The 14,687-nt window shown below is 38.5% G+C and overlaps 1 protein-coding gene across 1 annotated transcript in view; it reads right to left on the bottom strand.

Moving 5' to 3' along the window:
* SMURF1 (SMAD specific E3 ubiquitin protein ligase 1) overlaps nucleotides 1–4,248 on the bottom strand; it is a 33,734-nt gene extending 29,486 nt beyond the window's left edge. Inside the window, exons 1-4 of the mRNA XM_027772515.1 lie at nucleotides 4,166–4,248; nucleotides 2,321–2,396; nucleotides 1,276–1,517; nucleotides 178–262 (exon numbers count right to left, since the gene is read on the bottom strand). Coding sequence (XP_027628316.1) covers nucleotides 178–262; nucleotides 1,276–1,471 — 281 coding nt within the window. The 5' untranslated portion in view covers nucleotides 1,472–1,517; nucleotides 2,321–2,396; nucleotides 4,166–4,248. The remainder of the gene's footprint in view (nucleotides 1–177; nucleotides 263–1,275; nucleotides 1,518–2,320; nucleotides 2,397–4,165) is intronic.
* Between the last annotated feature and the right edge of the window lie 10,439 nt (nucleotides 4,249–14,687).

The raw sequence follows: 14,687 nt of genomic DNA, 5'->3' as shown, positions 1-14,687 counted from the left end.
TCCATCTTCTTTCCAACAACCCCCTCTTCACTCCCCCAATCCCAACTTATTTGAAACCAATCCCAGATGTCATATCAGTTTTTCTTAGTTTAAAATGTGAGCTGCACATCTTGAAGGGTATTGCTTTTCGAGTTAAGTGCGGGAAAGCCACCTGATGGTGTGTGTTAGAAAACCTACCTTGGTATCCTGGGGTCATGCCACGTGCTGACTCCAGTCTGTGTGTGCAAAAAGTAAACTTGCCCTTGTACTGTTGTTCTTTGTTCTGCACAAGAAACGAGGGTGCACAGTTAGATAAATTTAGTTCCAAGGAGACTTTTCAATTTTCTTCACATGATTCTACTCTTTTATTCAAACACTCTTTAAAATCACAAAGAAAGGGATTTGGAAAGGGCTGTAGTTAGCTTCTGCCTGGTCTGACTTCCTCAGATCATAAGCCCTGAGTGAACAAGTCACATGCCCTGTGTGGACAAGTCGCACGCCCTGTGTAAACAAGTTGCACGCCCTGTGTAAACGACTGGGGGAATCTTACTTTCACCTGAGCTTCTCAAAGACAGGGCTTGCTCAGAGCCACCCCAGAAGAGATGCCTTTATGTGTGTCTGCCTCCTTGACCTGAACTTACTTGTACTGTAATGCCCACATGCTCTCGCTTCTGGTATTATCTGCCACATGTAGATGACAGTCCTCCTCCATTCTGGTTCTCTCTGTTGTTGTCAACTGATGCTCTCTTTTCATTCTCACCCCATGCCCTACTCGAATCACAGAGCACTATGAAAACTTTCATCTAGAAGCCAGGTCACGGTGCACCAATAATACAACTGGACCCACGTGGGATAGGTGCCATGTCTGTGTCCTAGAACCTTCCTGAGCCCTCCAGGCATGCTCGTACATGCTAGTGATCCACGCCAACTGGGGCTTGGGGTGGATTGTGGCGTGAAGACCCTGCTGGGGGTGCTCCCCACCTATCTCTCATGAAAGAAATAAATAAACTTAAAAAGTTTATCTAGCCTTAAGTTTCTTTGGTATTAGCCTGCCTAAAACTCACACATGATTTCTAAACTGAGAAATTAGAGCAACTGCTGACAATTCATGATTAGCAAGATTTATCAACATATTTTTCCTAGTTACTTGTCTTTATACTGCCACAACTAAGAAGTAGCACAGCCATGCAAATCTCAGCAGTAAAGGAATATATGAGTTACAAAAAACGGTTAAAGAAACAAAGCTCTCCAAGATAGTACAGATCACACTGGCAATGGCAGGGCCATGTCTCTCACCATAGCCTTCGGGCAGTTCTGGTGACTGGTGGCCATGCGGTCGGTTCTGAGGTGTCTGCAATGAACCTCGGACCTCGGGATTTCGAAGTCGCTGTGCCTGAAGTCTTTGATCTTGACTTGGGGACTCCACAAATCTGCAGTTCCCTCCACCAGCAGCAGCACCAGTACTATCTGTGTAAGGAGCTGGCTCCTCCATGAAGCAGCTGAGTGGCCTCCCAGGCCCCGAGTCTTCATACACCGTTCTGCAAGGCAGTGAGCAAGTGCCAGATCGCAAGATTGGACCTGACAATTCCAGGCTATGGATCACATTGGTTCATTTTGCTCTCCTTTAAGAATTCAGAATGTTCCAAGTGCTTAGTTTTATGAAAACTCCTCATGTTCCATTTAAATAGAAACACAAACACATGTTTTCAAAAGGAATAGGCAGTTAAGGGGAGTTATATTGAAAATGTCACCAAGGTCACCTGTACAAGTTCACCCTGGGGTAGAACTAGATGATTGGAAAAAAACAGTCTTACTAAGGAGCTTGTAAAACGAGACTTCATTTTTCTTGATTTAAAGTCAAATCCAAATACTCAATTTTCCTTGTTATATTATTCTATAATAAAACTGGTTACATAAAATAACCACAATGACTTGAAATACTTTTTAAACATAAATCTTCACACACACACAGAGGCAATTCTGAAGACAATTGATCCTAATAGGCTACTTTCCTTTATGGGTACTTTTAAGAACCTCTTATATTAAAGTTTTTCAAATTTATACATAAATTGCAACTAGTCAAAAGATCTCCTGTACCCATGTCCCATCTTCAGTCAGGGGCTACAGCCTCTTTAAGTTGGCACCTGAGTCATTTGGGAATAACCCTAGTCTTCTTACCAACTTCTTTTAGGAATAAGTAAACTGGACCACAGTTTTATCCCAAAGTCCTCAAGATAACTCAAACATTCAGTATGGTGAGGTAAGGTACAAAGGAGATTCTCTCTCAGGCCGAAAGTCTAAGGCAGGAGAGAACTTGGTGCTTGTCCCCCATCATACGTACCCTTCATTCTCTAACAGTCCTCGGCAGTCCACCACAGACCCTCCAGTGCCTATCCTGTCTCGTGTCTGCAAACTGACTAAAACAGAAAAGAATGGGGTACGTTAAAATCCAGCAGTATCTTATACAATTGTAAAACAGTGAGCCTTTGTGATTTATAATAGATGTACAATCTCATAACAAACAGGGATACACATATACATACACACATATATTCATTTATTTCTGTGCCCTCAAACAAGAGCACTTACTCCAATAGCTGCTTACCACACATATCATTCAGAATATTCTTCACAAACTCTTATACTCTCCATAAAAATAACAGGATGTAATATTCAGTTACTCTAAGCTATCCAATTTTTAAAGAAGATTTTGACATATGTTTAATAAGGACAGAGAGAGCACATTCAATATCTGTAAAGTCTAGATGAACCTAAATATTTATTCTCAATCTCTAATATGAACAACAAAGGCATTTTAAAACTTATTTTGAGTTATTCATCCCCCCCAACACAAACACACACACACACACACACACACACAGCATATCCCTCCACAGAAAAGAAGGAATCACGGAACAGGATTAAGAAAGAACTTTTCGTTATGGTAGTTTTCAAGATAGTCATTTATCTTGGGTTACATACAAAAATACTAAATGATATGGGAACATAACACTTCTCCTGCATGCTGCTAAGATACCATTTTCCTTGATTTCCTTGCAATGCATACAGTCAACATTCGAGTTACCCTAAAATTCTACTAAAAGTAGGGTGGATGAGCTACTCAACAGATAAATCACTTCCAGCAGAATATCTCTAGTCAACACTTTGTAACATAAGCACATTTTAATTTTTCATTTTCAATAATGCAATCTTCTGTACAGGTCATATCACATGGAATTCTTCGCAAATCACCTTTGCTTTTTACGTACAGCTTAAGTCTTCCAGAAGAAACTATCTCCCAACTCTTGTATATGAGCTATCAATCCTATCATCTATACTTGGATAATACAGGTTGAACATCCCTAATCTGAAAATTAGAAATCTGAAGTGCTTAAAAATGAAAGTTTTGAGCACCAATATGATGCCACAAGTGAAAAATTCCACACCTGACCTATCTGATTGGAAACACTGCACTAGAAATAATATTGTATAAAGTTATCTTCTAAGTATAAGGTGTATAAGAAACATAAATGGATTCTGTGTTTAGACTTGGGTCACACCCCTAAAATATCTCATTATATGTATGCAAATATTCCAAAATCCAAAACAAAGTCTGAAATCCAGAACACTCTTGGTCCCAAGCATTTCAGATGAGAGACACTTGACCTATACAATGACAAAATAGTTGTCCGTTAATGTGATAATTAAAAATTACATTTAAAGTTATAACTAAATCTTTCTGTACCTGAGTCAGTCTAACTCAACTGTAACTGACAGGATGAAGGGAATTTAGTTTAAAATTTAAAAAACTACACATGACAAAATTTTGTAGCACTGGAGAGATGGCCCTGTATGTGGTTTGTCCTTTGAGATATGTCATCATCTTCAGTGCATATATGTGTTTCTCAGTGATGAAGGGTTGAATGTTAATTTCTGTAAAAGCATCTCTTTATACAGATGAGAAAGTTCTTACCCACTATTTGGCCACGAACTGCATCAGTATCTGAGGGATTTAGTTTGCATAGATCCAAACGCTGGTCTGCAAACAAACAATTCAAAACTTAACCCAAGGAATTTTAACTAGGGAGGAAGGCAGGAATTCTGTATTCAGTATTCAAAAACACAAATGATGCCTCATAAGCTTTCTTCAGCTACATTAAGAGGCAGAATAGCATTTGATTCTTACATCCAGTATCTTTTAATCTGCTGATGGCATTGGAGAGTAACCGCACGCAGCCCAGGAAGCCAGCTCCCTGTTTCTTGTGAATTTTCTTGTGGTTCCACACACTGATGGTTATAGAATCAGTTTTCCCAACATATCTGAAAAGGACAAACTCATTTTTTACTGTATTTCTGAACTGTGATATCTCATTGAAATGGTATCTGATTGACTTAAGAATTCTTATAAAATAATGCTGGCTCTGTATTATACATGGAAAGTGCAACAGGTATGTAGCAAATATATATCTACTTACTTCAACGAGCTGGGAAAAGAACTACAACCAGTTATGTGAAGAGCAAATGTAGATAATCACGTGAAATAATAATCTTGTAAAAGAGATTTACTGTATTTAATAGTCCCATAGACCAGTGACATGATTCATAAATTCCCACCAATTAAGCTTAATAAAGGTACTAGTTTACAACAGCGACTACTTAGAAACCCATAAATCCATTCGATGTACACAAAAGGGTACTGAAATATTAAATCTCCACTTACTCTCAATGCAAGTCAACCACAGACAGGAATCTGTGGGATAAGAATTGACTATGATTTTCTAAGCTACTTATGAAACGTCAGTGTAACTGAAACTGAGTCTTCAGATATAACTACTAAAATCCTACCCAAATACAGTGCAACTTGCATTAATAATTAAAAAATCAGTATTATTTAGATGAAAATCTCTTAGCAGGAACATGAAGACATGGGTGCATATGAACAGTGGTCTTCAAAGTACAATCACTTTTTAAAAAAATACAAAGAAACTATCTGATGGTTTGTAGGCTTATATATGTTTGATCACGCAAACCATATTTTCTCATGCAATATATTTAGACTGAAAATAAAAATAATTTAAATCAACAGAAATATGTAGTTATAATAATTCACTGTTTAGGTTAAAAACTGCAACTAGGTTTAAGATTTCGCTGAAAACCTGTAGCCCAAAGAGAACAAGAAGCTTGGCTTTTCCTCTTTTTTTTTTTAAACTAAGATGGCCAGGAGATTGAAAAGTTTAAGGATCACAAAAGTCTGGTATAAACTCAAACCACAAAAATAAATAATTAAAAAATCAGTATTATTTAGATGAAAATCTCTTAGCAGGAACATGAAGACATGGGTGCATATGAACAGTGGTCTTCAAAGTACAATCACTTTTTAAAAAAATACAAAGAAACTATCTGATGGTTTGTAGGCTTATATATGTTTGATCACGCAAACCATATTTTCTCATGCAATATATTTAGACTGAAAATAAAAATAATTTAAATCAACAGAAATATGTAGTTATAATAATTCACTGTTTAGGTTAAAAACTGCAACTAGGTTTAAGATTTCGCTGAAAACCTGTAGCCCAAAGAGAACAAGAAGCTTGGCTTTTCCTCTTTTTTTTTTAAACTAAGATGGCCAGGAGATTGAAAAGTTTAAGGATCACAAAAGTCTGGTATAAACTCAAACCACAAAAATATATACAAATGCCAAATGCAGGGATTTTCAAGTACATGCATTCTATAATTACACAATATGTATTTATTTGGCTATTCACTTTTCTTATCAATAAAAAGTATTATTTTCCCCTTAAATGCGTTCTTAAAAGCTAGATGCTTACTTTCCTGCTGTTCCCCAAATGGCTTACAGAATGTTCAACTTACAGGTCATAGTGCTGGTTCCACTTTGGGTCCAACGTGTTTTTCACAGTGTCGGTTGAGTGGCACTGTCCAGACCCATCCACGACAATCTTTGCAAAAGGGTCAGGAAGTCCTAAGAGAAAGGACAGCCATACCTAGCTGAGATGCAGATCTACCAGTGTGTCACAGAACACAGTCTTCAGGCTAACGGGAGCTTCCAGAGCATCTAATTTCGTTTAAAAAAGGTCACCCTTGGACATTTTCTTCTCTAACTTAAGATTAATTTCAATCAGCAAAATAAATTACTTAGCTTTTAAAAAAAAAAAAGAGAATTATTTAACTTTATTTATTTATTTATTTAAATTTGACTAGAGAGGGACAGAGTGAGAGAGAGAGAGAGAGAGAGAGAGAGAGAGAGATAAAGCCACTAAGTCTACGACTCGAACTGCGATCGGCCATGTAGGAGTCCAGCGTCCTTAATCACCAAGCCACCTGCCGGCCCGAAATAAGTTACTTAGCCAACCCAATGTGTCTCTGCACTCAAGACTTTTTGAGGATAGAAAACAAAACAAAACAAAACAAAACAAAACAAAACCCTTAACTATAAAAATAGGCTTAAATTCAAATTTCCATTTTTGGTGGTCATTAAGTGGGGCTTTTGGTGGTCATTACGTGGGGCTACTGAGATGGAAAGAAAAAAGAGGTGTCTGAAATTAATTGTATTTGTACTTTCTAAAAACCAGTAATTCCAGAAATCTTGTTTACTGATCTCTACCTATCTTATCTATGGAAGCAAGCATTCACCATGTCTTAATTTGGTAGGTACCTAAATGTTACAGGAACAAACTCCCTAAACTCAGGCAGGTTTATCAGATCTGACAGGTGGCAAGATGTGAGGATTCCAGAGACAGACCTGGACGTGAGCTGCCACTCTGGAGTTTACAAGATACTTGGAGAAAGCCTCTGCGCCTAATTTCTTCATCTTTATTTAAAGTGAGGGTAATACCACTGAAGAACTGCTCAGTGTTCTTGGGAGGCTCAGGAAGTGTGTGAAGAACTGAACGCAGCAGGCGGCTACTTCACAGTAGTGAATTTCGTAAGCAGTCATTAATTCCTTTAGAAAAGGATTCTGTATTTTTAAATTGTTTTAATCAAAGAGCTTTAAAAATGTAATTTAATTAGTAAAATTTGATGAACAATTTTAGTCAAATCCAGGTATTTTATAGAAAAACACCCCCTTTGTATTTGAGCTGAGAATACTTCATCCAAAAGAAAGCAATATTACAATGGGTGGAGAGGCAGAGAATACAGGGTGTGGCTGGAATGAGGAATGAGAGAGATGATTTTGTTTTGTTTTTGTATGATTTATAAATTCTGTGCCTCACGGCTGAAATGCCTGAAGGCTATAGTCAGCTGGGATATGAAGTTTATCAAACCATGCATTTCTGTTCAGCTAAGGATAAGACTTTTAGGAAAATACACTCAGTGTGCTTTTTTTATGTCTAAAATTTCAGAAATGCATGAGTAACATTAATATTTTAAGAGAGCAAAAATGGTTGTTTACTTACTGAAGAAGTCTTTCTTTGCAAGGTTCTTGGCACATAATACTAAAAATAAATAAAAATACTAGGATTAGCATATGGACAAGATTTCTACCACAGTTAGTCTATATTTGTAATAGAAAAAAAAAGACTCTAAAAATTATCTTTGCCAGATTTATTTTTTAAATGTAGTATCACATTAAACACAAAATCAACAACTACTGAAAAAGTGTTTTCTCTTCAAATTGGAGATCAACTATAACAAGTACAAAATGTTTTAGTTTAAATTTAAAGTCTTACTTAAATACATACAGATAGATTTATCAATATACTCTTAGACTATATAGGATTATATAAAAACCAATTCAAATAAAAACATGAAGTATTTAACTCCACAGCTAAAGCTAACGACAACAGACGCTAGGTATTTTCGATATTCTGATAAAGAATGCAGTTTTGCTAATGTAAATTTTGGTGTGCAGGAAAATAGATGAGGGAGAGTGGGGAGGAAAATGGGGCCCAAACACAAATGACAAAATGCACGTTAAGAATTTAGCCCAGGGGCTGGTGTCATACACAACAGTTAAGCACTATGTGGAAGAAACCAGATATTACAATGGCTGCCCAGGGTCAGGGTCAGAGTCTCAGCCACAATGGCTTGAAAACCATGCAGGGCATGCACACACATGCCCAGGACCCTGACAGGATGGAGCACCGGAGAAAAAGGATTGTGGCATGCCCAAGTCCCACTGTAAGATGCTTTCTCTCTCTTTTTTTGTCTCACAAGGCTCATGCATGAACATGTCCTCTGGCACTAAAAAATTTTAACAAAAATTAAAAAAAAATTATGAACTTAATATGGTGTCACTATATAGAAAGACTGCAATTAATATTATTGCTGTTACTGTTTTATTAATGAGATGGCATCAATTACTGTTAAGAAACTTTATCATCAGACCCGTTACACAACATAAGTTATCATGTCAAGGGAGAACACGCTTTCCTCTTTGGCAATGTTTTACAAATTTGGATCATTTTAAAGAATGTAATGGTTTTTGAAGACCTTATACATATGCTGTGCAGAGGTCCAACTTTGCTCCTTTATAAGTGGATATCCAGTTGTACCAGAGTCATTTGTTGAAAAGACTACTCCAGAGTCATTTGTTGAAAAGACTACTATTTCCCACTGTCTTGTCTTGGCACACACTGAAAACCAATTCCCTGTAAGTGTGAGGGCTTATTCATGGTCTCTCAGTCTGTTCCATGATCTACAGGTCTCTCCTTGTGCCAGGACCATACTGCCTTCTTGATTACTGTAGCTTTGCAGTAAGTTTGGAAATTGGGAAGCATGAGTTCTAACTTCATTCCTTTTCAAGAATTTTTCAGCTATTCTGACTTCCCATATGGATTTGGGGATCAGATTGCCAATTTCTACAGCCAAACTCAGCCTGGATTTGATGACTGCACTGAATCTATAGCTGCATTTGGGAGCACTGCCATCTTACCAATATTAAATCCTCTGATCCATGAATGTGAGACATCCTTCTACTTATTTAGGTCTTTAAGTTCTTTCAACTTTTATAGTTTTCAGAGTATACATTTTGCACTTCTATTAAATATATTCCTATGTTGTTGTTTTTGATACTGTTGCAAATTGAATTTGTCTTAATTTCCCTTTCACACTGTTCATTGATATTGAAGAGAATACAACTGATATTTTTATATATTCACCTCATATCTTGCAGCCTTGCCGAACTCATTTATTAGCTCTAATACCATTTTTTAAGATTCCTTTGAATTTTCTACATATAAGATGATGCTGCCTGCAAATAGTTTTACTTCTTTCTTTCCTTTTTTAGCTTGCTATAGGGCATGTGTGCTTGCCAGAAGAGAGAGAGAGGAAGAGAGAGAGAAAGTGAGAAATCATTCTCCCGGAGGGGATGGTCACGCCACAATCCCTTCTCCTCTTGGGATTTTGTTTGCATGCACACACACCCAGTGTGATCTTCCAGCCACCAGATCCGGGACTCCAACAGCACAGCTGGCCGTGTGGGGTCCAGCTCCCTTAACTTCCATGCCACCTGCTGGCCCACTTCTTTTTAATCTGGATACTTTTTATTTCCTTTTCTTATCTAACTGTCCAGTAACTTCAGTACAATATTTAATACAAGTAGTAGGGACCTTATCTCATTCCTGACCTTAAGGGGAGAACATTCAGCCCTTCAAAAACTGAATTCAATATTAGCTATGAGTTTTTCATAGATGCCTTTTATTAGGTTGAGGAAGTTTACTTCTGTTCCTGATTTTAATGTTAAATGTCTTTACCATGAAGCTGTATAAGATTTTTGCAAATGCTTTTTCTGCATCAATGGAGGTACTCATTTGGTATTTATCCTATATCTATTAATATAGCATATTAAATAATTAATTCTCAAATGTTAAACCAGCCCTGCATTCTGAGATAAATTTCACTTTTATCCTTTTATAATCATGGTGCATAATTCTTCTCATTTGCTGCTAAATTCAGTTCACTAGTATTTGGCTGAGGAATTTCTATCCTTATATTTAAAAGGGCTATTAACCTGTAGTTTTCTTTTCCTTTGTTGTCTTTGTCTAGTTTTGATATAAGACTCATAAAATGAGCTGGAAAGTGTTTCCTTCCCCCTCCTCCTGTTCTTCTTCTTATTTATTTATTTATTTATTTATTTATTTTTTGAGTTTGTAAAGAATTGGTATTGGGGCTAGTAGGTGGTGTGGTGGTTAAGGCTGTGGATTCCTACATAGCCCACCATGGTTGGTGTCCTGAACCCAGCAGCTTGAATATCAGGGTGGTACATGTGCATGCATGCCCAAAATCCCGAGAGGAGAACGGAGGTGAGGAGATTGTGCTGTGGCCATCCAGCATGGGGGGTGATTTCTCATTCTCTCTGTGTTTTTCTGTCTCTTTCTGGCGAGTATGCATGCCCTGTGGCAAAAAATATTTTTTAAAAAATTAGTATTAATTCTTTTAATGTTTGGTGGTACTAACAAGCAAAGCCTCATAAATAAATTTGGAAGGAATTGTTACCTCTTTAAATCATTGAATATTTTGAATATTCTCATTTCTGAATGTCATTTTATTTATCCATGTATTAAGTTCTTCTTTAATACTCTTAAGTGAGGTTTTAAAATATGGTAGTCCCTCATGTACCCACAGTTTTACTTTCTTTGGTTTCAGTTACCCACAGACAGCCGCAGTCCAAAAATTGATGTGTACAGTATAATACAACAAAATACTGAGAAATATTGAGTACGAGAGAGAGCACATTTGCATAACTTTTATTATAAAATATTTCTGTAATTTTCTATTTCATTATTGTTGTTAATCCCTTACTGTGCCTTACCAATTAAACTATCATAGGTCTCTATGTATAGGAAAGAACATGGCATATACAAGGTTTGGTACTCTCCGGTGTTTCAGGCATCCAGTGGGAGTCTTGGAACAATTTAGGGTTAGGGTTATAGGGTTAAGTATCCCCTGTGGAGAAGGGGAAGACTACTGTATTCCATACAAGTAAAACTCTTTTTACTTTACAAAAGTAAAACCTTTGTATTTATGTTTATTCCTAAGTATTTTGGTTTTTATTACTATTGTGAACAAGATTGTTCCTTTTGTTACCTTTTTTTTTCTTTTTGGAGAGGTTTTTGCTATAGGGTACGTGCGTTCGCCAGACAGACAGACAGAGACAGAGAGAAAGCAAGAAATTACCCCCCCAGGGGGGATGGCCACACCGCAATCCCTTCTCCTCCATTCTCCTCTCGGGATCTTGGGCACGCACGCATACGCGCCCAGTGTGTTTAAGCCACAGGGTCCAGGACTCGAACCGCGGTCAACTATGTGGGAGTCCAGTGACATAGCCATTACGCTAACTGCTGTTCCCTTTTGTTACATTTTCTAATTATGATTTGGATATAGAAGAGCAATACATTTTCTTACTTAAAATTTTTTTTGTATAGAAAGATTTTTGCTGTAAGGTATATGCACTCACAGAGAGACAGAGAGAGAGAAAGGGGATGGCCATACCACAATTCCTTCTCTCTTTTCCTCCTGGGATTTTTGGGTATGCATGTACATGCACCCAATATGAGTTTCAAGCTGCTGGGTTCGGGACTCGAACCATAGTCAGCCATGTGGGAGTCCAGTGCCTTAACCACTGCTCACCCCTCTTAAACGAGTTTTAAATTGACCATCTCTTTGAACTCTCAACTAGACCTACACAGTTGTTTCCTTCAACTTCTCTTTTCTCTCGCCAATCTTTGAATATCTTAAATAAAATGCAGTGTCCAAAGCTGAAGTTGAAAATTCCCACTCTGAAAATCTGGCCCTCACCCAGGATTCATTACTTGAGAGAGGACCAGTAGCACCTTTGACACACTCCTACACGAGCCAGAAACCAGCATGTGCCCTTCTACCTCCATCTTGTTCAAATATGTCAACTTCTCAGCTCCCCCTCCCTCATCCAAGCTCCCAGCATTGGCTACAACGAAGTGACCTTTGCAAGACTTAAATCTCATGTCTTTGTCCTTTGTAACACTCTAAGCAAAACTTACTGCAAAATTCAAGCCCTCTAATGTGCTGACACCTACCTACCCACCTCTCTAGCTCCCAAATCTTGGCCCTAGTTTTCTGAGGTGCTGGTGCTAGACTGCTTTTGAATGGAATAACACTGGTCACATATCCCAAAACGACTAATCTTTGCTCATATTTACAAGACTAGCAATGTTTCAATCTAAGGCTCATTCCACTGGAATTTGGTTACGTCAGGAATCAAAAAAGAAAATTTTGGGAACCAGCAGTTAGCGTAAAGGCTATGTCACTGGACTCCCACGTAGTCGACCGCGGTTTGCGTCCTGGACCCGGTGGCTTAAAATTCACACCAGGCGCGTGTGCGTGCATGCCCAAGATCCCGAGAGGAGAATGGAGGAGAAGGGATTGCAGCGTGACCATCCCTGGGGGGTGATTTCTCGCTTTCTGTCTCTATGTCTCTCTCTGCCTGTCTGGAGAGCGCACGCGCCCTATAGCAAAAACCTCTCCAAAAAAAAAAGAAAATTTTGTCTCAATTTTGTGCAGAGATCATTGAGGGTCATTGTGAATCTACTTTAGTTAATGGCTTATGATTCTTTGCACTATTGTAATATAACTGTGGTCTTGTCCACTCTAGGAGATCTCACGATACAAAGCAATTCATTACACAGCATAAAACCCCACTATACTAGACCTACCACTCATTTTTACACAAAGAAGTTTGTGTACATTTATGAGCGAGGTACAAGGAAGGGAATATAGTAATGGACAAGAGAGACATTTACTCTCATAGAAAGAAAACAGAGCATATTTTCAGTGTGGTCTATTACATGGTTCTTTGACACCACTTCTGAAGTGCTACTTTCCTTTGGCCAAATCATACCTCTATTAATTTCCTAATCACACACTATGGTTTGCCTGATATTGGGGATTATGGTAAGAGCAAATTACACAATGTTCACTAAGCACCTAGACACATGGAAGGGAAGTGTTTGCAAACATGAGGTACATTCATTTGGTAACACGAATTTCTTTTTTTTTTAAGTTTTTTTTGTTATAGGGTGTGTGTGCTCACCAGAGAGCTAAAGACAGAAAGCAGGAAATGGGGGATGGCCACAACACAATTCCTTCTCCTCCATTCTCCTCTCAGGGTTTTGGACTTGTATGCACACATGCTTGGTGTGAGTTTCAAGCCACCAGGTCCTGGACTCAAACTGTGGTCAACCATGTGGAAGTCCAGTTCCTTAACTACTGCACCACCTGCTGGCCCAACACACGCTCCTTTCTCAGGTCCCTGAGAAAAAGACCCACAACCACACGACTGTGGTTTCTGCCTACTCCCAGAACGAGCTACAATAACATACACTGAGTACTGGGTTCTGTTATGAGAAATTGTCTCATTTGTGTCAATACTTCTACTAGTTTTCTATCTTCTGAGGCTGGAACATTTCATTGTGATTTTTTTTTTTTATTTCTTCTTTATCTTACACAAGGGGTCTTCAAAAAGTTCATGGGAAATATGTGTTTTGAAAAAACTTATGCATGGATTTCAATTTTTGTGTGTACCAAAATAATCTCATATTTTAATTCCAATTCCTACAAACTTTTAAAGTCCCCTCCTATATGTGTTACCAATCCCTATTAGTTTTCTTCTAAATGGCTCTACAATTTCTCCATGTTTTTTTAATCTACTCTCCTATTCTGAGCTTCACTAACTCACAACACTGCCCTCCCTGCCTTGAAGCCTCCCAAGCCACAAGACACTGAACCACCAGTGCAATCCTCTGAAACACCATGTATGTGTCCTCGGCTCAAAAACCTCTAATGGCTCGGGACCAGCAGTTAGCGTAATGGCTATGTTGCTGGACTCCCACGTAGTCGACCGCGGTTCGTGTCTCGGACCCGGTGGCTTAAACTCACGCCGGGCGTGTGTGCGTGTGTGCCCAAGATCCCGAGAGGAGAATAGAGGAGAAGGGATTGCGGCGTGGCCATCCCCCCTGGGGGGTGATTTCTCGCTTTCTCTCTGTCTCTCTCTGTCTGTCTGGCGAGCGCACGCGCCCTATAGCAAAAACCTCTCCAAAAAAAAAAGAAAGAAAGAAAGAAAAAAAACCTCTAATGGTTCAGCATTACATTATACCACAAATCTGAATTTCTCTCTAGGTTTTAAGGTTTCTCAATATCCCCCATATCACCTTTATTTCCATGGTTCCCCACATTTTAGTTTGGCTCATCACTCCCACATACCCACCCCGACCATAAATGACTATTCCAGGCATCTCTTGCTACTCAGCCCACTCCACGAGCCTTCTCTCTCAGCTGGATTCCACCTTGTACTCCAGGCCAGGTACTTGCTCGGTGATGTTCATTTGTCTTGCCAGAACTTCCTAGATGTTTCCATGATAGGATCTTCACCGGTGCCAAGATGAAGACAATAGGGACAACACAGTGGGCTTTTCATCAATCTGAACTAGTTCATTTAAAATGGCTGTTCTTTCTTCTGATATTATGTTTTTCCTATTTTCCCCATGTTAAACTATCTTCTTTAGTGATATGAGGTTAAAAAAAAGATTTTTTAAGATTAATTTAATTTTATTTATTATTATTACTATTTTAATTTGCTAAGGACATGCATGCTCACCAGAGAGAGAGAAAGAGAGCAAGTGAGCGAATGAGCCTCCAGGTCTGAGACTCAAACTACATCAGCCATGTGGGAGTCTAGCACCTTAACCACCATGCCACCTGCTGGCCCCATGATA

The sequence above is a fragment of the Tupaia chinensis genome, unplaced genomic scaffold (assembly GCF_000334495.1).
Source record: "Tupaia chinensis unplaced genomic scaffold, TupChi_1.0 Scaffold000279_1, whole genome shotgun sequence".
Taxonomy (NCBI): Eukaryota; Metazoa; Chordata; class Mammalia; order Scandentia; family Tupaiidae; genus Tupaia; species Tupaia belangeri.
This window is presented reverse-complemented; position numbering and strand designations above follow the sequence as displayed.